This window comes from Benincasa hispida, unplaced genomic scaffold (assembly GCF_009727055.1).
Source record: "Benincasa hispida cultivar B227 unplaced genomic scaffold, ASM972705v1 Contig633, whole genome shotgun sequence".
In the NCBI taxonomy this organism is placed as follows: domain Eukaryota; kingdom Viridiplantae; phylum Streptophyta; class Magnoliopsida; order Cucurbitales; family Cucurbitaceae; genus Benincasa; species Benincasa hispida.
This window is the reverse complement of record NW_024064986.1, coordinates 189,521-214,847: the sequence shown is the minus strand read 5'-3', so window position 1 is coordinate 214,847 and position 25,327 is coordinate 189,521. Positions and strand designations below refer to the sequence as shown.

The following is a 25,327-nucleotide window of genomic DNA, read 5'->3' as shown; positions in this document are numbered from 1 at the left end:
TCTTGAGGTTGTGATTTCACGATTTTTCTCCTTAATAGCTTTCATTAAGAGATTTATCTTCCTCCCCATCTCTGCCATTATTGACTCAGTCGTTATGTCAACCGTCATGATAGACACTATATCAAAGTGTGATTCTTTCTCTGATTGATTATTAGCAAGAGTAGAGTTGTCGAACAAGAGATTTTCTCTGATGACAATCCCACATTTAGAAAATTCAATCAACTGTTCCCAGACTTTCTCCACGATGACAGAGCCTTGTTCTTGCTCATGCAGGATCCCCTTTGAGTGACTCTGAGTGACAGGTCCCGTATATGAGTCGTTTGTAGTAGTTGATTTGGTGCAACTTTCTTTTGTGCCATTTGTTGATTTGGATGACGAGAGAAAGATGAGAGGTAGAGATGTCCCACTGAACGTGCCAAATTGTTCACACGAGGTTTCTGAAGAAACTTGTTTCGTGGAGTTGAACTTGTGTTGATGCAAAATTTGATGCGGATGTGATTTGATCTCTAGTACTTGATCCTCTTATTCTCTCTCAATTGAATGCGTATTCTTGACTTGAGGAAGCAGAGCATATGATGTTCTTGAAGTTGCAATATTGGAAGAATCTTTGTACATTCAAATTAATTTTATTTAATCCAAGGTCATGATGAAAACACATAGTGTCATCATGAGTTGTCAATTTATGTCTTCAATTTCAATTTGGGACATATGTCAACCTTTAAATAGTCCCAAATTCAATTATTTGTAATTTTGCCATTAATTTGGTAAATGACGTGACATTTTGTGATTGATCCAAAATTTCTGATTCAACGTCACGATCAAAGAGGTCAATCCACACTTAACAACATTTTTGCTAAGTGTCCGCACTTGGTTTCACCACATCACTATAGAAGATTTTCCTTCGTTTTTGTTCTGATCGTAACTTTTTCATTTGAGTTCCAATTGAAGTAATTCAAAATGTGTTAGAATCGTTATTTTGAGCTCTACGCAATAACACTTCAAATACTCAAATTATAAGTAAATTAATTTAGGTTTGTTATCATCAAATTATTAATTAATTAACTAAAATTAATTAATTTGAAATTAAGAGCCAAAAAGCCAACATATTAATGGTCATGTTACATAATTGGCACAAAAAATATGTAACAAATGGTCCTCCTATTAGGGTTGATGCCCCAAAGTCTCGTGTTCTGTAGTTTGTAAACAGTTTGTATGAACGTTTGTGTTGTATTATATATGATATTTACTTCACATCTTGTATTTTTGCTCAGTTGCTTGTTTTAGTTGCTTTACCACAAACCAATAAACATAAAATCCCTGGTTATATGTATGTGACTCAAGCATGTATGTGGTGACATACAAGTGGATCATGTCTTGAGTGATAACCAAAATAGTCTGTAGTATATAGATATAGGAGGGAAACCTTATCTTGGTAACGCTACGAATGCGGCCCGCTTTGTGAAATGGTCACAAATGTTATGATTTGTCACAGATGGTCTGATCCTGATCATTCGTGTTGGGGACAGGTGAGCGGAGGTATCCTATACAAAGATTTTGTACAAGACTTGACCACGAAGTGTTAACGTCTTGTTATATAACACCGTTCATGATAAAGACTTCACTTCACTAGGATGACCTTAGGTTACATGACCTCAATCCTGAGTGAGTTGGGAACTCCTGCCATTGAGGGCGGTGCTTTGATTTGTATGGGTGCAAGTGGCCAGGTCGCCGATTCAAACCTACCATTTTAGGGATTCATCTGATTTGGGAGCTGGGAACTCAGCTACACAAGATGGAATTCACTCATTCCCCGAGGCAAGGGTAAGTAGATAGACAGCTCCCTTAAGGGCTGATTTCGAGGCTTGAACGATGTGGCGCCACACACCTTCTCTTGGCCCGAGAGGTGTTCACAAATAGTTGGATTATGTTGTATTATTCATTAGAGGAATCAGTGTTACTTAAGGAGTGAGATATAACTACAGGGGCAAAACGGTAATTTGGCCTAGCTATACTTATGAGCATCTGTGAAGGGTCATCGTATTCATGATTGCTTATATTCGATGGACACATAAATATATCTGAGATAAGAAGAGTTCAGTTGTTGGTCTTTAGTGGAATGTCTGACAGTTAACGGATGGTGGATCTTCTAGCTAAAGAGTTTAGTCAGCTATTCACGGACCGTTAGAGCTTCGAGCCATGGGTTCATTAGGTCCCCTGGGTAGCTTGGATAAAGTCGAGAACCAGGGTTTGGATTAATTTAAAATGTTTAAATTGACAAGAGGAAGTTCGATTATATATGGTATAATTGGACTGATTAATTATATATGATATAATTGGCTAAATGTATGAGATAAATTATTTTGGAGGAAATTAGATATAAATATGATTTATATCAAGTAGAGGAGAAAATACTATAACAGATATGTGATATCAAACTATAGGATAAAAATATATTATGATTATATCTATTAATTAATTAGTTGATTAATTATATGATAATTAATCCAAAAATTCACATTCAGACGTGGGTTAGTGGGGCAATGTCGGTTATTGTAACCGATGAATTAAAATGAAAATAGTTTTCATTTTGATCAATCGTCCAAAAGAATTCGGAAGAGCACGTTGTTGAAAAAGAAAACGATCGCTTAAGAATTTCGAGAGCCTATACGATAGTCATCTCCGCCTAAACGATCATCCTCCTCGCGCCTAAACGATCGCACACTATTTCCTACACAATCGCATAGCTTCTCTAAATGATCGTATAGTGTGCCGATTTTGTTAAACGATCGTATACCATTTCTTAAATGATCGTTCAGTAAAACTTACATGATCGTGTAGTTTCTCCTAAACGATAAACATTCTGCTATGCGATAGTGTCTTTTTCCATCCTACTGCGTATCGCCTACACGATTTGTGTTTCCTCCTTCCTCTATCAAATTCATCAAAGATCACGCTTTGGGTTCTCACTCTGAGAATACCCAAGGCTCTTTTCTGGTGGTGTCGTCCCCATGGTATTCGTGCTGCTGCAGTCGACGCTTCCACTGGGCGTTGGTAGATCGCGTGGAGGTTTTCCACTGCTTTGAGTGTTGAAGTTTGAAGAACGTCTTCAACTGTTATGGCACTCTTTCCCTTGTTATTTCGTTGTTCATAGCATGCCGATAATTAGAGTTTGTTTGCATAATTGTATGTTTTGAATATATAATGTGTATTTTGGTCACGGTGAGATCGGAACGATCCGAACGCGCTCATGGAACTCTTGGGTAAGAGATCCTTCACCTCCGGTCCAGTTATGCAATATAAAAAAAAATTGTATATGATATGGACCAACAAATGGCAATCATTCCACTTACACAAAAAATTATATAAACGTCCATCCAAATTATCTATCTGATAGATATGTTCGACAACTTCCTTCTACCTCCCAAATTCAAGTTCATACTTATCTGTTTGCCATGATACAAGGGTTTTTTTTTATTAACTTGGAAAAAAAAGTTTATCAAAAAGTCATTTTCATTTACACTTCTGATAAAAACTACTTAAAATAAAAATACTATGCGATTGACAACTCTTTCTCAAAGTGTTTTTAAATACAAGTTTGTTTGGTTTGTTAGCAAAGGGTGCCCGAGATGACCGCTGACGGTGGTGGTTGGATGTGGTCAGAGTTGTTGGCCGTTGGCAGCGGTCACTAGAGTGGCAACAGAGGCATCATTGGTGATGAGGGTTGAGTGCACTATTATCAAGTTAGTGAACATAGGTATAAATATTGATGACTTACAAAATTGGACCGTTGAATATTCAGTTGGATTTTTAACCAAACTCAAACAATTCATAGCAACTCATACCTTCACCCGAAACATCCATTAATGTAATGTAAAAGGAGAAGATAAAAAGGTGGAAGTATGAAATAATAAAAGGTGGTATATAGAAAGGTCATAAAGGGGTAATTGGTATACGTGTAGATCGTTCCACTTTAATTTACATATTATATAAAAATTCACAAAGCAAAATTCTCTAAAAAAATCTTTCTTCCTCGTTCCTACGTACTTTTATATATATTATAGATCATAGGGATAGATTATCTAATTCTTGAGAAATTGTGATTAGATAGCTAAGGTGAGGTATACTTCCAAATATAGCTAATTTACCCCCAATCCAACTGTAGTTTCTGCATTAAACAAGGCAGTATCTTTGATCTCATCTCTCCAAAATGATATCAATGCAGTGTCTTTTGTCTCATCTCTACATAACATTAGATAGCTAATGTTGCACCACAATATCATAGTTTTAATTATACTTATAAAAAAAATAATAGTTTCATTATCTTTGAAAATTTTAAATTTACTTTTCATGTTCTAGATTTTGTGGACCAACTTATCTTTAGATTCTATATTTGTTTGAATTTTTAACTAAATTTTACGCGTCTAATTTCTTCTTCAAGCATTTCATTCATAATCCACATATTGAAGGTGATTTATGTTCTGAATTTTAGTTGTTGAATTTTTATTCTCTTGTTTTTGAATTTAACTTTCTCATATGCTGAGATGCAAAATGATATCAATGAACATCAAATGACAAGTTCTTTTATGCAGATACAGACAAGTGTCTAAGGCACCTTAAGGTGTATCACAAACCTAAAAAATGAAAAAGAAAAAACATAAATTAAAAGTTTTTTAAAATTGAACCTAAAACAAACAATGATCTTTTTCAAGATGATGTATTTTTCGGCTCACAATTTTTGGACCGATTCCTAATATGTTTGATTGAATATCTATTTACGCTTTATGGACTCTATAGATAAATATTGACGTTCTAAATTGGCATCTTCTTATGGAATGAAGACAGAAAATCACAAGAAAAAGAAGAAAAAAAGGAAGAAAGAAGTTTGAATGACGTTGGAGATCTCTCCAACTTGTAATTGACGTAAGGTTATGTGGTAGTAAGGAGAAGGTTTTGTGAAAGTTGGAGAGGAAAATGAAAAGTAAGGTGGTAAGGGAAGGAGGAAAAGTTGATGAGGAAATAAAGATCGGGGGAAATAGAGTTGAGGATTGAATTCAAAACTGTATGGGTAGCGGGTAAAATAAAAACGGTCATAACGAGGCAAAAGTTCCACCGAATATTCCGTGGAATCCAAAAAACCGAAGTTTGAAGCAAAGAGGGGTAAATTGGGAAAATGAGGCACCGGAAAACCACATAATGAGGCATCGACAACCAGAGATCCTGGTTTGACCAACGTACATTAAAAACCGGCCTCGAATGATTGGTTTTGATCCCTCTTTGACCGAACCAAATTTTTCGAAAAACGCCATCTCTAAGCTTTTTCCCCCTTTTTAAAAACCTAATAATTTCCAACAATCCAAATCCCACACTCTTTTTCTCTCTGTTTCTTCATTTTCTTTTTCCTTTGTTTCTTTGTTTTTGGACCCCTTTTTCTTCTGGGGTTCTTCTATTGAGTTAATAGCAGCTGGAGGAGAGAGAAATTTGAGTTTCTCTCTCTTCTGCTGAAATCCCTTTTGTTTTTTCCATTTTTGTTTTCTGCCCATTGCTGAAAAATCTGTCTTCTATTTGGGATTTGTTCTTTTTTTGTGTGTGTGTGTGTGTGTGTGTTTCTGGGAGCGAATTAGGGTTTCATCTCTCTGTTGGGGGTTGAAAGGACGCGGCCCAATCTATAGTCGCCATGAATATGATGCGTCGCCTTAAGAGCATTGCTTCTGGTCGGACTTCGATTTCTTCTGAACCTGTGAGTTTCATTTTCATTGTCTTTTTTTTTTTTTTTTCAGTTATGGGAAATTGGAGTTGGAATTGGAGAAATTTCGAACGCTCAATCCACTGGAATCTGGAAACTGGAAACTCACCTGATAATTACATACCCTTCGTTTTGTTCTTTCCTTTCTTTTAAGCTTTTTAATTTTGAGCTAATGGATATTGTCATATTGTCATCGGAACAATATATATAAATATATATAATAAAGAAAATAGGTCACTTGGTTCCTCTCGTCGAGTTTATTCATAAATTGGGTTCTTCGTATGAAAATGGGCTAACTGGTGATCGTCGTTTAAGATCTATGTCGTGGTGCAACAGTATGCATTGTTTCGCTTATCATAATTGAGATACTTTCAATGCTATGCTATGGTATTCTGATGTTTCACTTTCATCAATTTTGATCTTTTCCTCTTAATGTGTTTTCTAAGGGTGGAGATTTTGGCATAAAGCGAGCAAAAGTTGATCAAGAAACTGAACAAAAGGTTGATGGGGTTTCCGATGACATCGGAAGAGTTGCCTCTGGTTTAGAGCCGGATTTGGCTTCAACCTCTTTGGATGATGCTGCGAGCACATCAAACATTTCATCAACAGCTGGAACAGAAAAAACTGGTTTTGATCACCTTCCAAGAGAAATGCGTGAAATGAGAATTAGGGATGAGAAATTCAACCATGACGAAAAGGTTATTCATAGATAACTTCAAATTTAAGTTTAGCTCTCTGTTTTGTTGTTGTTTTCTCTTCCTTCTTTCTTTCTTTCTTTCTTTCTTTCTTTTTTTTTTTGGAAAAAAAAACCTCTTTCCATATTTTCCATTTTTGTCATTCCAATTTCACCCTGTACACTATAAAATCAACTCTCTGTATTGAACTTATAGCAGTCAAGGTACAACCATCTTGTATACTTCGATATTTATCCTATATGGAAAATGTCTGTGTGATGGACTTGGATACAAGCCATAAAACAGAAACAAATATTGAGATTCTGTTTATTATGCTTCTGTTCTAGGATTTGGAACCTGCTGTTGTGAATGGCAATGGAACAGAAGCCGGTCAGATGATTGCAACTACAGTTGGTGGTCGAAATGGAAAACCGAAACAGGTGACTTTTCATAATCAGCTTATTATATTTCATTTGGTAGCATTTCTCCTCCTCTCTGTATCTCCAACTAACACTCTAGATCTCGGAGAATAGAAAGTTATGATATATTTTATTGTAACCTTTCGAATCAAATCATATGGTCTCTGATTTTTTGTAATTGGGGTAGAGTTTGAAAATTTTCTTTCCTATATTGTAACTTTGTTGTAGACAATCTCCTATATGGCAGAGCGTGTGGTCGGTACTGGTTCTTTTGGCGTTGTCTTTCAGGTACTTGATTCTACTGTGCCTGTTCTGGTTCTTTTTAGATCCTGAGGTTGGTGCAACTTTTGAATTCACTTGTACATTTTTATAGGCTAAGTGTTTGGAAACAAATGAAGCTGTAGCAATAAAAAAGGTGCTGCAGGATAAGCGATATAAGAACAGGGAACTCCAGATTATGCGCATTCTTGACCATCCTAACATTGTTCAACTAAAACATTGTTTCTTTTCCACTACTGATAAAGATGAGCTGTACCTCAACCTCGTCCTGGAATATATATCCGAAACTGTCTACAAAGTTTCTAAGCATTATATCAGGATGAACCGGAGTATGCCCATTATATATGTGCAGCTCTATACATATCAGGTAAACTTTCAATCAACAATGGATTGCTGTTGATGGCATGAGTAGTATTTTAATTTTCAATTTGTAGTTCTTGCTGCATTTGGCTGTTGCAGTTCTACAAATACGTTCAGTAACCCTTGTTCTCACTTTCCAGATTTGTCGGGCTCTAAATTACTTGCATCATGTTGTAGGGGTATGTCACCGTGATATTAAGCCTCAGAATTTGCTGGTAGGTCTTTTTCCCTTTTTCCACCATCCAACAATTCCTTTTGTTTCGTTTTCTTATTAGCTTGTTTGTTTTTATTCCCCCTCCTCCTAGAAAAACCAGAGAGAGAGGGAGAGAACTAAAGAACTAAAGATAGGCTGACAAAAGGAGCTGAATCAAATTTAAATAACTGTATAGGAAGGGCTGAAATCTGAATGAATAGGGCCTAATGGAGAATTATAGACCTTAAAAATTTTTACCCCCCACCCAAGGCATTGACCTAGCAACTAGCAAGAGACTCCTCAAGCTTAATGCCATTATTCCCCCCAATTTAAAATTGTCACCATCTCGAAGATACAAGAAAAGGCAAAGGGGATTGAAGCCTCCATCATAAAACATCAATCTCTTTAACAGCTCCAAAGATGTGATCCAGACTTTAGTGTTTTTAATTTTTAAAAACTATATCCATTGCTTTTCTGAAAAATGTTCAGAAAAGTGGTATTGTGCGACATTGTACAAGGGGATCTAATTGAGAATGGCACTACCTACCTGCATTGCATTCTATTTGCACATGTATGGCTGCGTATGGTACTACCAAGTCGTCAAAGGTATTATGTGACATTATACAAGGGGATCTAATTGAGAATGGCACTACCTACCTGCATTGCATTCTATTTGCACATGTATGGCTGCGTATGGTACAACCAAGTCGTCAAAGGTTGGCCAAAACATTAAATTGTTGACAATGTTTCCATGTTAACAGTTATTTAAGTACACTTTGTATAAACCTGTTGGTAAGGAACTTCAAGCGTGCTTATTATGATGTTGAGTTAAAATGTACGTGCATGGATGATCTTGTGATACACTTGATACGAAATTAATGTGGAAGAAGTAGACAGACTAGGTCTCCCGAAAAGAGGTTCCTTAAACTGAAAGATAAGGTAGAAGTGATGGGTAGTTACCTTTTACCTGCTGTTCACTTTCTTCTACACATTGTGCAGGTTAATCCTCACACTCATCAACTAAAGATATGCGATTTTGGGAGTGCAAAGATGTTGGTATGCATATACATCTGAATTTGGATGTGACTTTTATCTGGTGAAGTTTATTAATTTATGACCTGATGTGACTTAATTTTCAATTTCAGATGCCAGGGGAACCTAATATATCTTATATTTGTTCACGGTATTATAGGGCCCCAGAACTCATATTCGGGGCAACAGAGTATACCAATGCCATAGATATGTGGTCCGTAGGTTGTGTAATGGCTGAGCTTCTTTTAGGACAGGTTGGTCCTCATTTTAGTGGCTGTTGAAAATTTGTTGTAGGGAATTGTCTAACTCACTCTTAGTGGTTCAGATAATACTGTGTTTTGATTTCATAATTTTTTCATCATATGTACATCTATCCATTCTTTTTGGCGTAGCATGGTTTATGCCAGAGAGATTTTTTAAAATATTGGGTTATTTCAATGCCATTTTGTTGATCTTTCTGATGTGTGACATGAAAATTGTTTGCAGCCTCTTTTTCCTGGTGAAAGTGGTGTTGATCAATTGGTAGAGATCATCAAGGTATAACCGACCTTCTGTTGACTTGATTTGTGTCTTTTTACTGTTTCACTTGCCTGATTTTTATTTTTTCCCTTTACACATGAATTAGATATTGGGAACGCCAACCAGGGAGGAAATCAAGTGCATGAACCCAAACTATACAGAATTCAAATTTCCTCAAATTAAAGCACACCCGTGGCATAAGGTCTCTTTCATTTTTGTCGAAAATTTAGTCATTTCATTCGACTTGATTTTTTATTTTTACTAGTATTATTATGAGGGTGGAATTCTCAATGAAGTTGTAATCTCCAGATATTTCACATGAGAATGCCTGCTGAAGCCATCGATCTTGTGTCAAGATTTCTCCAGTATTCGCCCAACTTACGTTGCACCGCGGTAAGAATCTTTACTTTTTTTAATATGACTTTGTTTCTCTGAAATTGCAAATAGTCTATTCCCTGATGTGTTACGACAGTTTTTAGTTTCTTTTTAATCATATTCGTGCTACATAATTGTGTAATGTCTGATGAGTGCCGCTGTTAACCAAATGTTTCTAATTGTTTTGACAGCTCATAGCAATAACTCTCGGTTTTTTTCTTTCCAAAAAAAAAAAAGGCTTATAATCTTCCTTGTATGAGTTTCGTTATTTTGTCATCTACTCTACGAAGAAGATGTATTGAATGTTCCAGCCAAATTTTCAAAACTTAAAAGAAAAAAAAAAGGTAGTTTAAAATAACTTTGTTTTTATTTTTGGAAATGGACTACGAATTTAGACGTTTCTTTAAGAATGGTAAAAGTTAAAGTAAAGAAATTATGAGGATACAAACATAAATTTTATAAACAGAAAACAAAAATTGAAATAATTATCAAACATCCTACACATTACGTATATGAGTTCACTTTGTGTGTTTTCTCTTCGTTCCAAAGTTCACTGTGTATGATTTTATCTATGAATTTTGTGGAATGCCTCATTCCGTCTCTGCCATCATTTTTATTTAAAGGTTGACCTAACTTTTCTTTAACTAATTTTATAATATTCGTGATAATGACATGACATTAAAAGAGTATAATTATAAGAGAGACTTAAGGCTTGAAACGTTACGGGGAGAACTAAATGAAACTATAAAAACTTCAGCTACAGTTATTTGTTGTCTATCTCAACACAGTGTCTATGTTAGTTAAGGTGTCTGTTATATCATTTCGATCATAACAATCCAAGGAACTAATATACTTTATCATAGTTTATAATCAATCTTAACAATTAAGTGGGTTTTCTTTAATCGCAGTTGGAGGCTTGTGCACATCCCTTTTTTGACGATTTGAGAGATCCGAATGCATGTTTACCTAACGGTCAAGCACTACCGCCATTGTTCAATTTCACAGCACAAGGTAAAACCAAATTCATCATCATTTTCAATGCGTTAATGAAACTATTCTTGTTGATTCTGAATCGAAATCACCTGCAGAACTTGCTGATGCATCAACTGAATTGCGCCATCGCCTCATACCTGAACATGCACAAAATTAAAATAACGTGAATATGGCGTCTGAATATTGTTGTTCTTTAGCCAAACCAACCCCGGAAGATCATCCATCCACAGTAGATCCATCATCACTGTCATTAACAACCTGCTCGTAACACGGAGAATCAAAGGGCATGAACACACACCTCGTGAAGGAAGCACAGAAGCAGGTGTGCTGGCTAACGAGGCTTGTCTAAGTATTAACTTTAACACTCAGCTTCATGGCAGGTGTTTTTTTTTTTTTTTTTTTTGACAATGTATGAGAATCTCAATTTGTTGGATGAATATAGGCTTCTTGGATGTATGTATACTATTCAATACGAGTTTTGGTTTAGCACAAAGAATCAGATCGCTAAGCTAACCCCCATTCAATCTCTTTTTGTCGGCTTAGTTTATTCTGATATGTGCTTTGGCAGCATGAGAATGAAAATGAACGGCGGAGGGTTCTTTTTTAGTGTATTACAGTTGAACTGGCACGAGTTCCACTTCCAGTATTACAGTTAATGTTTTATCTAATTCAGCTCTGTTCGAGGGTTTGGTTAAGATCAAGACTTTTTGTTTTTTTTCCTTTTGGAAAATGTATTGTAATTAAAATGTGAGGTGGGGGAATCGAATCTCTGATTTTGAGATCAATAGTACAAGTATTACATTCATGTTGACAATCAAAATTATTTAGTTTAATATAATCAAAGATAATTGGATTTGGGTATTGTAAAGGAAGATATATTAAAAGGTTGCAATCTTTAAAAAAAGATCTTTTTAGACTATTTTGTCCCTTATTAAAGTTTAAATTTACAAAACAATGCCACTTAATAATAAAATTAACAAAGCAATACTTGTAAATTTAAACAATGTCATTCGATTGCTATGCACCAAGTGGATAGTGCGAAAAGAACCGCGACGTTTAATTGCTAAAGAAAAAAATGCCCATTCAATTATCACCTAATAATGATTTAATTGCTAAAGATTTTTTTCGTGGAAACTGATATTTAACATAACCTAATTAGCTCGATAACCCAATTATAGTCTAAATATATAAATTAAAGTCTAAATATCTCAACATTTGCAAAGGATAAATTATTATTATTATTTTGTTAAATATGATTGGTGGAAGATTCAAACTACAAACATTTGTTCGTACTTATATGCCATTTGAGGTAGTAAAATTATATACAATTAAAATGAAGGAAATGTTCAATTATCAAATTAATTGCTTAAACAAACTTATTATTAACCTATGAATGGAAAACTTAATTAATTACTTTATGGTACGTTTAATTTTAATGTAAAAAAAAATAATCAATCACCTATTCAACCTAATTAATCTTATTTGTGCTCATTTAACAAATTGTTACAACTTTTTAAAAACAAATCGTGATTGTGGTTTTTGAAATAAAACGAACTTTTATTAAAGAGGTCTTTTTAGATATAAAAAAATATTTAAAAATATTTACACATTATAGAAAAAGTTCCAAAAATACAAATACTTTTAGAATTTTTTTGTTATAAAGTATAAATATTTTTTGAAATTTTCCATTTATAAGAATTTTTCTTTATTAAAATTCCAACTGAAATATGTATAAATGGAGGATACATTCACAAAATTCATATGCTTTTTTGTTTGTCATTGATGGTGGCCTCTTTCGAAAAAAAAGGCGTGCCTGCTACCACGTGACATGATCCTAGCGGAGATCAACTCATACACCACCAACATACCCTCATTGAAAGTTGTTTTATCCCATATGACTTTGTAAAGTTTTCTATAGGTTTTTTCCCACTATTGTCATTTTTCTTAACATTTATTCCTTTTTACTTTATATGTAAATAATTATAGCGATATTGTAAATTGACAACCTACATATTATAGAATGGCATGAAAGAAATTTAATTGACTAAATAGAGATTGTGAATGACATATATAAAAGAGATTGAACACCAACTCACATGAAAGAAGAAAATTATTGGTGAAGAGTATCACGAGTTATCGCAAAGAAAAACTTACACTGTTGAAGACAGATATGAAGTTTTATTCTCTCTTTTTATAAAATAGCAAGCTTAATTTTTAGCTTTATGATTATCAAATTCTCTTTATAAAAGAGTAGATAATTCGTTAATGCCCTTGGTAATTTCATGGTCATATATGATGAGTAGAGATAGAGACCAAAATTTGAGATCAACAACATATAATATAATTTAAAGCATTTAACATTGTTAATCACTATGTTGGTACTCACGTTTAAACTCCTAGCAAAACCACTTCAATAATAATTTCAAATCCGATTAGACTCGAGCCACTTCTGTGACTCCTATAATTCCTCTACAATATATATATACACATATATATATATATACATATATACACACACATATATATATATAATACAACAATTTATTTGGTAAATTTAGCTTGGATTATGTTAATCTATTAATTATATTTTATAAAACTAAAAATTTTTAGATCAACTAAAAAACAGCATTTAGATAAAATAAGTAACTTTTTTAAAATTGAATACATAATAATTTTAAATAATTTAAAATTAAATTAATGAAGATTTAAATGCACTCATAAGACTAAGGTGAGTTAGTTCGACAATAATTTGCATGACCTTTCTCTTTAGAAATTGGAGATTCGATCCCCATTTCTATAGTTACAGTATTAAAAAAAACACTTGTTAATAGGTGAAAAAAATGTATATATAAAACTTGGAATGTAATAAATTTTAGACTCATTTTATTGTGATTTGAAAGCAATTGTATGGAGTTTAATTTGGAATTTCAAAAAGTGAAAAAACTCTTCAATCTCGTACAACTAATAAGTGGTAATTTTTCCATCCAATTATTTTATATGTTGAAATTAATTAAAATTAACTCAATAATTTATCGAATCTTATAATTATACCAAAAAACTTATAATTGGTTGCCAATTATTTTATATGTTGAAATTAATTAAAATTAACTCAATAATTTATTGAATCTTATAATTATACCAAAAAAATTATAATTGGTTGAAAATTATATTGAATGAATAAAAATTTCAATGCCAAAGAAAAGATAATAAAATTTAAATATTTGATTAATAATTGATAAATGAAGTTAATATAATTTTCTTGAAGCCTTCACTTATAAAATTTTCAAAATATGTAAGAGAATGTATAATAAAGTGGTGGCATTAGAAATGTTTTTTTTTTAGAATAGGTTATATTATTATATAACAACAAGGAGGATCCCACAGCCAAGGATCAAGGTATCAAAGCAACAAAGCACAAACAAAGACAGGGCAACAAAACCAAAACAAAGCCAACAGGATAAGACCAAAACAAAACCAACACATAGATGCAAACTCGCAAACCACCAGGAAGAAAGGTAGAGAAAATAACCTAAAACCCCACAAACTAGGGGCTACAGCAAAACAGAGAACAATGTAAAGTTCAAAAGGAAAAAACATCCATACACACACTAGATAAGACCAAGAAGGTCAATCTGCCAGGAAGTAGCACAAGCACGAACCGTAGAGACCATAAGGTGAACCAGAGAAAACACCGACCTCGGTCGACCTCCATGCAGCCACAGATTACGCTCTTGCTAGATGTAGTATATGGACGCACACCAGAAGATACGGAACAACTTACTACACACCCTCTTACCTAACCCCACTCGGCACAACCAACTCAATTCTACATCCCAACCAGCCACCTGATGCGTCGACCCCAATTGACGCAACACACTAGACCACACCTCTCTCCCAAACCCACACTCAAAAAATAAATGATCCCGCGACTCCACACCTCCCCCACACAGAAGACACCCCCCCTCTCCCCTCTAACAACACACCTTAACTCCTCAACTAATCCTGCATACCTAACCTGTCCCTCATTGCTAACCACGCATAGGAGGAGTGACGCAGAATACCACCCCCCACCCACAAAATACTAGCCCAAGACACCCTAGGACGACGAGGACGTATACTCTCCCAAGCACTAGCGATAGAAAACCAACCACTAGCATCCGGCACCCAAACCCAATAATCCTCTCCCCCTACCCTAGGCCCCACTGCCTGGATAAAACCCCATATCTCAAGCAGCTCCCAAGATACTGTAGGTCACCTTCAACCTTCCTCACCATCCAAGAACTCCGACAACCGCACTTTCAAACTACTCCTTGCATCATGAACAACCGTAGACCCGTATGAATCCAAAATCACACCCCTTGGCAGTCAAGGATCCCGCCAAACAAAACAAGACCGTCCATTGTCAATCATTAAACGAACCAGATGCTTGAATCTATCTCTACTTCGCAAGATAGCCCTCAAGCACCAAGACCTCCCAACCTCACTTCGAATAGCCCAACGACCGCCCACGCAAACATACGCCTCCACCCACGCCACCCATAGTGACCCCGATTTAATTATGAGAAGACAGAGCAACTTCATAATAGCAGCCTGGTTCCAAGAGGCCACATGCTTCACACCCAAACCCCCCTCTCCCAACGGCAAGCACACCTCATCCCATGCCACCCGTGTACCACTCCGACTTACCACACTACCCTTCCATAAATAACTACGTAACAAACGATCAACCTCATGAGTTACACACGCAGGCAACACGAATATGCTACACTAAAAAACCTGAAAGGACTGTAAAACAGACCTAACAAGCTGCAACTCCCAACAAAGGAGAGGGACCTCGCTGCCCAGCTTCTAATACAAGTTGTAATCCTCTGTATCAAAGGCGCACAATCCACAGCCCTCAACCGACCCGCCAATAAAGGTAAACCCAGATACCTAACAGGCAACGAACCAAGAGAGACACCCATATACGCAACTAGTTCTTCCGCCTCCCCAGACTCCACACCCGCAACAAACATGGAACTCTTCCCAACATTTGCAACTAACCTAGACAGCTCTGCAAACTGTGTCAATACCTGCCTCATAAACAACAAAGAATCTCTCTCAGCTGCATAGAAAATTATCAAATCGTCTACAAAAACCAAATGAGTTAGGCCTAAGCGCTCACACTGATCATGGAACCTAAACCACACAGGAGGCTTATTCAACAACCTAGACAAGACCTCCATCACCATCACAAACAAAAAAGAAGACAACAGATCCCCCTGCCTCAACCCCTTCCTACCAGGAAAAAACCCTTCAAGGGAACCATTAATCATCACAGAGAACTTAGGCGAAGTAACACAAGTCCTCACTCAACTAACAAACTGAAAGGGCGTACCTATAGCCAACAACACACCAAACAGAAAATCCCAATTCACTGAATCGTAAGCCTTTTGAAGGTTTATCTTTAACACACAACTCGGCTTCCCTCTGCCCTCCTTATAGCTCCACACGAGCTCCTAACACAATAAAATGTTATCGAAAATCGACCTACCCGGAACAAACACAGACTGATTACCACTGATGAAATTAGGCAACCACAACCACAATCTCTCAACTAAGATCCTCGAGATACACTTATACACAATATTGCAACATGAAATAGGACAAAACTCCTCCATACGTTCAGCTCCCCACTCTTAGGGATGAGAGTAATAGTAGTAGGATTAACTCCACCAGGCAGGTAACATGTTTCAAAAAAATTCAGCACAACGTCACATAAATCATCCCTAATCACACTCTAAGCAGCTTTGTAAAAATCCACTGAAAACCCATCAAGCCCAGGAGCCTTCCCAGAATTCATCGAGAATAAAGCCTGTCTCTTATACACATCTAGATGTGTATAAGAGACAGAGCCTTCCCAGAATTCATCGAGAATAAAGCCTTCTGAATCTCCTCCAGACTCACTGGCCGACCAAGTGCCTCCACCCCTCCTCGGGCCAGTTGAACTGCATAATATCCCCAATTCGGGCAGTAAGATCCCTATACCCTACATACTGAGCCCCTAAGCAACCCCAAAAGAATTCTATAGGTGCAAAATCTAGTCTGACTCCCTCTTGTAAAGATTTGGCTCGTCCCAATAATAGGATTTACATTCGTGTCTGAGCCTCCTCTTTTGGTGGATTGTGTAGTTCTTAGGAAATTGTTTACAAACCAGATAATTTACTACATCTACGTACCATGGTAATTCTTCAATTCTGAACAATTGCTCATCTGGGAAGGTTGCGTTCACCTCCAACTAGTTGCGGTCGATTTCCGTATTTTCTAATCTTGATAGGTGGTCTGTAACCTGGTTCTTCGTCCCCTTACGGTCAATTATTTCCATGTTGAATTCTTGAAGAAGGAGAACCCATAAAATCAACCTCGACTTTGCATCTTTCTTTGTTATTAAATATTTGATTGTCGAGTGGTCGGTGTGAACGATCACTTTGGATCCCAGCAAGTAAGCTCTAAATTTCTCCAATGCAAAGATCACAACAAGAAGTTCTTTTTCAGTGGTAGTGTAATTTGTTTGGGCAGGTTTCAAGGTTCTACTCGCATATGCACCGCCCCCATCACATAACTGCTAGCATCGCACATCAGTTCAAAGGGTTATATCCAGTCCAGTGCAATCAACACAGGTGTGGTTATCAATGTGTTCTTTAGTATTTTGAATGCGTTGAGGCATTGTTCATCAAAGTCAAATGTTCTCTCGGCCTCCAGCAACACACTCAATGGTCGAGCAATCTTCGAAAAGTCCTTCACAAAACGTCAATAAAATCCTACATGCCCCAAGAAGCTCCTGACAGCCTTCACATTTACTGGAGGTGGGAGCTTTTCAATGACCTTAATCTTCGCCTTATCTACCTTCAGCTCGTCCTTGAAGACTTTGTGTCCAAGCATAATACCTTCATTCACCATGAAGTGGCACTTCTCCCAGTTCAGCATAAGGTTCGTATCTTCACATCTCCTCAGTATCTTTTCTAAATTATTTAGACAGACTTCATATGTTTGCCCATAAACAGAGAATTCGTCCATAAAAATTTCCACTGAATCTTCAAGATACTTAGAGAAGATGGCCTCATACACCTCTGAAACGTGCTCGACGTATTGCATAATCCGAACGGCATGCGTCGAAAAGAAAATGTTCCGTAGGGGCAGGTGAATGTGGTTTTCTCTTGGTCTTTAGGAGCAATCATGATTTGGTTGTAGCCTGTATATCCGTCCAAAAAGCAGAAGTAATCATATCCTGCTAGGCAGTCTAGTATCTAGTCAATAAAAGGCAAGGGGAAATGATCCTTCTTCGTCGTCACATTCAGTTTGCGGTAGTCCATGCAGATCCGCCAACCAGTGACGGTCCTTATTGGTATTAATTCATTGTTTGCATTTGGAATTACCGTCATTCCTCCTTTCTTTGGCACACACTGCACAGGGCTGACCCACGTGCTATCGATGATTGGATAAATGATGCCTGCGTCCAACCATTTGATTATCTCTTTTTTCACGATTTCCTTTATTTCAGGGTTTAGTCTGCGTTGATGTTCGATCGACCCTTTTTTTATTTTCCTCGAGACATATCCTATGCATGCAATATGTGGGGTTGATTCCTCTAATGTCTGCTAGTCTCCATTCTATTGCTTTTATGTACTTTTTCAGGATGTTCAGCAGCGCATGCTCTTGTTCTTCTTGAAGTGTAGAGGAAATTATTACTGGTAGAGTTTCATTTTGCCCCAGAAAAGCATACTTCAGGTGGTTTGGCAATTCCACAGTGGGTGGTTGTTCCAAGGATGGTTGTTGTGCTTTTCTCTCTTCATTCAACACCAATTTCTCTTTTTTAGTTGTTGTTTCCATGACGCATTGCAGGTTAATACAGATGCGGGCGCATCCTCTCTTCCATTTTCATCTTCAAACTTTTCTTCTTCATAACAACTGGGTTCATTGTCGGAATCTGTTAGGTCTTCTTCTTCCGGATACTTCATGGCTTTAATAATGTCAAACCTAAGCTTTTTTCCATTCACACTCAGCGTGATCTCTCCCTTGTACACATCAATCTGAGCACGACCAGTGGATAAAAATGGTCATCCCAAAATGATGGGTACATCCTTGTCCACTTCATAATCGAGGATGATGAAATCTGCCGGTAAGATAAATTTGTCAATCGAGACCAGGACATCCTTCACCTTCCCTTCTGGATGAACAAGGGACCTGTTCGCCAGCTGGAGAGTCACCGTCATGGGCACTAACTGCCCCACATTCAACTGTTTAAAAATTGAAAGGGGCATTAAGTTGATACTGCCCCCAAATCGCAAAGCGTTTGATCTATATATATCCCTCCAATTGAACAGGGTATTGTGAAACTTCTAGGGTCGCGCATTTTTGATGGAATAATAGTGTTTGACTTCTGTGTTAATGCCACCGTTGCGAACTTACCTGTGCTCCTCTTCTTTGTCACCATGTCCTTTAGAAACTTTGCATATTTTGGCATTTGTTCAATCACTTCAATGAAAGGGATGTTGATATGTAACTGTTTCAGCATGTCCATAGGCTTAGAAGTGGACGCAACTTCTAGTTCCATCGTCTTCTGTTCTTTTGGTTCCTCTTGTGTCAATAGGGTTTGGGGTTCCATCGCAACTGAAGCAGTCCTATTCGGCTTCTTCTTCTCTTCTGCCACTGTCTTTCTGCTTCGCAAAGTCATAACTTGACATTGCTTCTTTCTCGTACTCCCTGGGTTGTGCGGGAGCTCAGTTGAACTCGGCAGCACCCCTTGCGGTCTACTTTTAAGCTCGCCCACAATCTGACTTATCTGAATTTCGAGATTGCAGATAGACGTCGCCTGATTCTAGAGTACTGTTTCATTTTTCTCAATATACTGCTTTAGTAAGCTCTCCAGAGATGAAGATTGTGGCGCCTATGAGCTGCTAACTTTATTTTGCGATTGATCGTTTGTTTGCAGGAAAAATCTGGGCGACCCTTCTTTTTGCGCCATAGGTTGAAAATTTTGTTGTTGATTTTTCCACGCAAAATTGGGGTGGTTTCTCCACCCAAGGTTGTAAGTATTAGAGAAAGGGTTCGAAGTAAATAGATTGTGGATTCCTCGGACACTCTTCCATCGGATGGGCTTCTCCGCAAGTAGCACCTGTCTCTTATACACATCTAGATGTGTATAAGAGACAGGTATTAGAGAAAGGGTTCGAAGTAAATAGATTGTGGATTCCTCGGACACTCTTCCATCGGATGGGCTTCTCCGCAAGTGGCACAACTTGCACTCGTTTGATCGATTGCGTTGACCTGCCCCCTATGCATTCCTGGGCTATTGATTGCGATGCCTTGTATCAAATTCATCATCACATTCATTTGATTTTGTAGGGATGCGATGGCCCCATTACTTGCGTCACCTTCTTTAATTCTAAGTCGTTGATCGCTTTCCCTCCAATCTTTGTGATTCTTCGAAATGCGATCAAGAATATTTTTAGCCTCGTAGTACGTTTTGTCAAGCAGACCTCCAATTGCTGCCATCTGCAATGCAGGGTTCAAACCATGATAAAAGATTTCCATTTGGAGATAGTCGGGTAAGCCATTGTGCGGACAATCTCGCACCAGTCTTTTAAACATCGCCCAGGCATCGCTGAGCGATTCATCAATATCTTATTCAAAATTAGTAATCAACTTCCTTCTTCTTGCGTTCTCTGTCGGGGGAAGTACTTCTTCATGAACTTTTCCACTACTTGTTACCAAGACGTTATCTTCTCTGGTTCGAAAGAATAGGCCTATTTCCTTGCTTGGTCACACAGCGAAAACGGGAACAACGTTAGTCGAACCTCCTCAGCTCAGATGTTTGGGAATACAAAAGTATTGTAGATTTAAATAAAACTCAAGAGATGGGCGTGCGGATCCTCGCTACGCCTTCCGCAAACTGTCCGAAAATCTAAATCATCTGTAGCATAACCGGCTTCATCTCAAACCTTGATCTGTCTAGGGTTGGCCTCATGATTCCTGGGGAGAAATCATAGAGGTTTGGCGATGCATAGTCCCGAATGGGTCTGTTGTAGTCGTTCACCAGGAGAATGGGGTTTGCCATGATATTATTTGCATTCGGTGCTCTATCTTCTGGTTGCTCCACCATGTTGGGATTTCTCTCTTGCCGTTATCGGCGGTTGTTTCTTCTTCTTCTTCTAAACGTTCTTTCAATCTCTAGGTCGTAGTTGGGCTCACGAACGTGTCCTTTGCTCATACGATACCCACTTCTTCACTTACCAAAGGAGAGGAAGTGCACAGAGGTTGAAAGCTGCAAAGAAAATCAAAAGTTACTGTCAGCACAATATGTACTGCCATAGTCCCTGGCAATGGCATCAAAAACTTGATGCGTTGTGAATATGATGAAATAATGGTGTATATTGCGATGGTGGTGTATGCGTTGCACATGAAAGTTTTCCTAGTAAAATCCAAGTATAAATCCTACTAGGTAGCCTGGTAAGTCCAGGGTCGAATGTGAGGATAAATTTAGAATTCCTTATTATGCATGCACTGTGATGATAGATATTATGTTACAAGCTCATGTCCCTAGCAATGGTGCCATAAACTTATAAGGATAAATTTAGAATTCCTTATTATGCATGCACTGTGATGATAGATATTATGCTACAAGCTCATATCCCCGGCAACGGTGCCATAAACTTGTGCGGATAAAAATGGAATGTTGTTGTTATGCTGTGTTATTTTATCGCTTATGAACACTACTGATGGATGAATGTAATGCAAGTTCATGTTGCCATAAACTTGTAACGGAAATTTATAATGTTCTTTATCTAACTCTAACACATGGCTTATGAATGAAAATTGATGATGTGTTATGTGTTCAAGTGCTTTGCGATAAAGATATTTTGCGATACTACGTTCTAAGTGTATGCGTTGATGATAATATGCTTTGTAGTATGCAATGACGTAGTGCGTGTCACAAGTTTCCTTGCGCTGGAACCAAGTATAATTCCAACGCAAGTTTCTCAGAATGACCTGAGGTCGAACACGGGGATTGTTGTCGTTTAAATGCGATACTAATGTGGTAAATGCGACCAGTTTTCATAAAGAATAAAGAATTTGGTTTGACATAAATGTAAATTGCGTTGATAAAATAAATGTCTAAACTACTATGATACAGGGTGAGGACTGGTTGTGAAGTTTTACAAAAGAATCTAATAAATGCGATGGCAAGTCTTGTGAATGAATCAGAAAGAGAATGAGTAGAGTGAAAGGACATCACAAGTTTGTCAATCTCGTTAAGGACGCAACTAAGGTTCCGCTTTCTCTTGGCGTACACCTTTCAGTGATCGGTCGCGTTCTCATACGTCTATGGTGAAATAGAGATGAACGTAATGAACGCAAGGTTGTTTCCATCTCTGGAAATAATTCTCGCTTTAGTTAACGCATTCTTCCAACCTTCTCTCGATAGGAAAAATAACATCTTCACTTCTGCTCTCACAGGTGAAGATGCCGTCGAGCATGCTTTAGCTAAACTTAGCTGATTTCCTTAACATAGATTAACTCACTCGCTTAATTCTTCCTCTTTACCCAGGGGATTAAGAACACATGATGGAGAAAATGGATGATAAATGTATGGAAAGGAACAGAGAGATGATAATGACGCAATATTAGCATTTAGATATAAAGATCAGTGTTTGATACATGATTTGTGAATGAAAGATTAAAGAAGATGAACACAGTAGATGAAATGAAAGAATAGAAACAAATACAGAAAGAGTGTCAATGTCTTGACATAGATCCCGATTGGAGACGTTGTGCTTGCCGACGTGTGGATGAAGTGGAGAGGAAAGCTTCCCTCTTAGGCTTGCTTTCCTAGTAGGATGTGACCTCTTGCACAGAGCTTCAGCTTCGGGAATTGGAAGAATTCCTTGCTCGGAGACTCACTTTTCAGCCTTGTCTCGTCGTTCTCCCGGAATATCTCTGTAAAGTCTCTTCAGACCAGCCTCCCTTGCAATGAATTCAAGGAAGCTATTTATAGATAAGACTTTGCCTCTTTGTATTGGTGGTCCCACTGTGTAATTCTGATAATTCCTGCTATGGCGTAGTGTAAATGTCCGTTTTGCTCCACAATTAATTTGTCAGAATCGTACAACACAAAGCTGTTCACTTGTCATAATCACCCGCGAATGCGTTGCTCTTCACATCTTCGATCGATCGCCGCATGCGGTGTTGTTGTTTTGATTACCACATGAGTTGATCTCTATAACCCATGATCGATCGTCACATGCGCCGCCATTGCGTTGATCATTTCTTCATTCTTGATCGATTGGCGCATGTGATGTAGATACATTGTACATTTTGTCCTTGAGCAATTAACGCATGCGATGACCTATTTCTTGCAAAACAGAGACTTGGACATTCTATTTCGCCATCGCAATGGGGTTAGTGGGCGTGTTCACGACATTTTATAATTTTCGTATTTCTCAGTCAATTCTTATACTATCGACGCAACTTTCCTTTATTTTTTCGTATTATCTAAATAAAACAGCATAAATAACTTGTATTTCTACAAGTTATCATCGAACATAGGGACTACTGAGTTACTTATGCGATGGTAAATTTTTTATTCCTTTGCGGTGACAAAAACAATAAGTTGGTTGGTATGTTGTTTAAAGTATAAATCCTATACGGTGGAATTGAGTAAAGAGTTAATGACAGTGAAAGTTACAATGAGTATGTAGGGAACGGGTTGAAAAGGGGTTTAGCTAATACTTCCTAAGATTTCGTTCAAGTTATGCGATCATGCTACACACACAACAACATGTCATCTCTCAATGCAAATGTCATAGTTCCTAATTCTTGGACGCATGCGATGTATACAATAATGTCGATAGGACTTATGTCTAAACCTTTATTCTTGTCTATGTGGTGATGAATGATACACACATACACAAGGTGACCGCATACTATCATATCCTATTTCTAGGATGCATGCGATGCATGATAGCAAACAGATCTTATCTCTAAGTCTCTATCTCTTGCTTATGTGGTTCTAATCTGACTCTCTCAAGCCTAGATTCTAACCTGACTCTCTCAAGTCTAGAATCTTTCTTTACACTACTCTCTCAAGTATCTCTAAAGGGTGAAAGACGCATACATAAGACAGGATGATCGCATAAAGTGAAGATCTTAGGTCATACTAGCTAAGTGCTTCTCAACCCATTCAGAAATTTAGTTACTCATGCGCAGTGTGAAGAGATTGAACGGATGTAGACATGAAAATTTCATTTTATAAATAAAATCAGAATACAAAACAACAATGGAAAGTAGAGATAAGAAGCTCGGTAGCAATGTCTTGCACCCCGAGGCTTTTACACTGTGTTTTACTCTACTCTGCCCAAAAAAATGTTCTTGCTTTCGCAAGTGTGTAACGTCGTTTGGGATGTATGATATTAAGTGCTCATAATGATGCGATACTACTTATAGTTATGCGTTAATTTGGAATATTCATGTAGTATGCTCTGCGTTGTCACAAGTTTCCTTACGATGGAACCAAGTATAATTCCACCGCAAGTTTCTCGGTGTGATTCGAGGTCAAACACGGGAAAATGGTGTCAGTTATTGCGGTATGTTCATGGTATATGAGACCAGGTTTTCAATTCTTTATAAAGGAGTTTGTACAGGTATGTAAATTGCAGTAAAATAAAGGAAAGCAGTAAAAATGCAATAAAACATAAAAATACAATAAACCTAAGCTAGATGTTACAAGATACAGACTTCATGTACAAAATGCTAGGATTAAGGCTAGCTGTGAAGGTTGTGCAAAGATGTGGGATGCGGCGACAAGTCTGATGAACAGAATAGAAAGAGAAAGATAAGTATTACAAACAACGCAAGACCTTAGTTGGATTGAAGGTACAAATACTGTTCCGCTCTTTTCTTGGCGTACATCTCTCAGTGATCGACCGTGTTCCCCACATGTCTGTGGTGAAACAGAGTCTAATGTAATGAATGCAAGGTTGCTTCCATGTCTGGAAGTACTACCCGCTTAGTTAACGCACTCTTCTGACCTTCTCTCGATAGATCAGAATGACATCTTCACTTCTGCTCTCACAAGTGAGGATGTCGTCTAGCATGCTTTAGCTAAACGTATTTTATAACTTTAATACATATTAAGTTCTTGGTGATTCATATTGCTCATCAGGAGATTAAGAAAACATCATGAAGAAAGTGACTAATGGGTGAACGGAAACAAACAGAAAATGGTAAATGGCATCTATCGAAACGTTTAATATTTCTACTAAGCGTTTGATACATGATGTGTGAATGAAGAAATAAAGAAGATATGGAATACAATGAAAGAGAGATAGAACAAATACAAACAAGTGCCAATGTCTTGGCACAGATTCGATGGAGATTTGTTTGCTGGAAAGGAAGGTTTCGATGGCAGGTCAGACCTGAGATTCACCTCTCAGCCTTATCTCGTTCTCTTCCCGGATTTCTTCTCTTTAGCACTCAGCTCAGCCTTTTCTCTCTAAAATCTTATAGCACTTAGCCCTGTATCAAATAGCATACTTTTCTCTGAAATCAATGGGGTATTTATAGGAGAAGATCTTTGACTCTGCCTTGTGGTCCCCACTTAATGGTTATGGTAATTCTGCAGATGGAGGGATATTATTCCTTCTATTATGCAATCAGACCATCAATTCTGCATAACCGTTACTTGTACACGTGTCTCAATCCC

At 37.3% G+C, this 25,327-nt stretch overlaps 1 protein-coding gene across 2 annotated transcripts; it reads left to right on the top strand.

The window, feature by feature from the left end:
• Positions 1–5,267: 5,267 nt before the first annotated feature.
• On the top strand, positions 5,268–11,198 carry LOC120069852 (shaggy-related protein kinase theta). 2 transcript variants are annotated; one of them, XM_039021666.1, is made up of 13 exons: positions 5,675–5,737; positions 6,190–6,441; positions 6,765–6,857; positions 7,065–7,124; positions 7,210–7,482; positions 7,616–7,690; positions 8,668–8,724; positions 8,814–8,954; positions 9,187–9,237; positions 9,326–9,421; positions 9,529–9,612; positions 10,503–10,605; positions 10,683–11,198. In XM_039021666.1, exons 1-13 carry the CDS (start codon positions 5,675–5,677, stop codon positions 10,742–10,744), a joined length of 1,410 nt encoding a protein of 469 aa, XP_038877594.1. In that variant the 3' UTR covers positions 10,745–11,198. The 2 variants fall into 2 exon arrangements, with proteins under 2 accessions (XP_038877595.1, XP_038877594.1); XM_039021667.1 differs by lacking the exon at positions 7,616–7,690 and having other exon boundaries at positions 5,268–5,737.
• Positions 11,199–25,327: the final 14,129 nt, after the last annotated feature.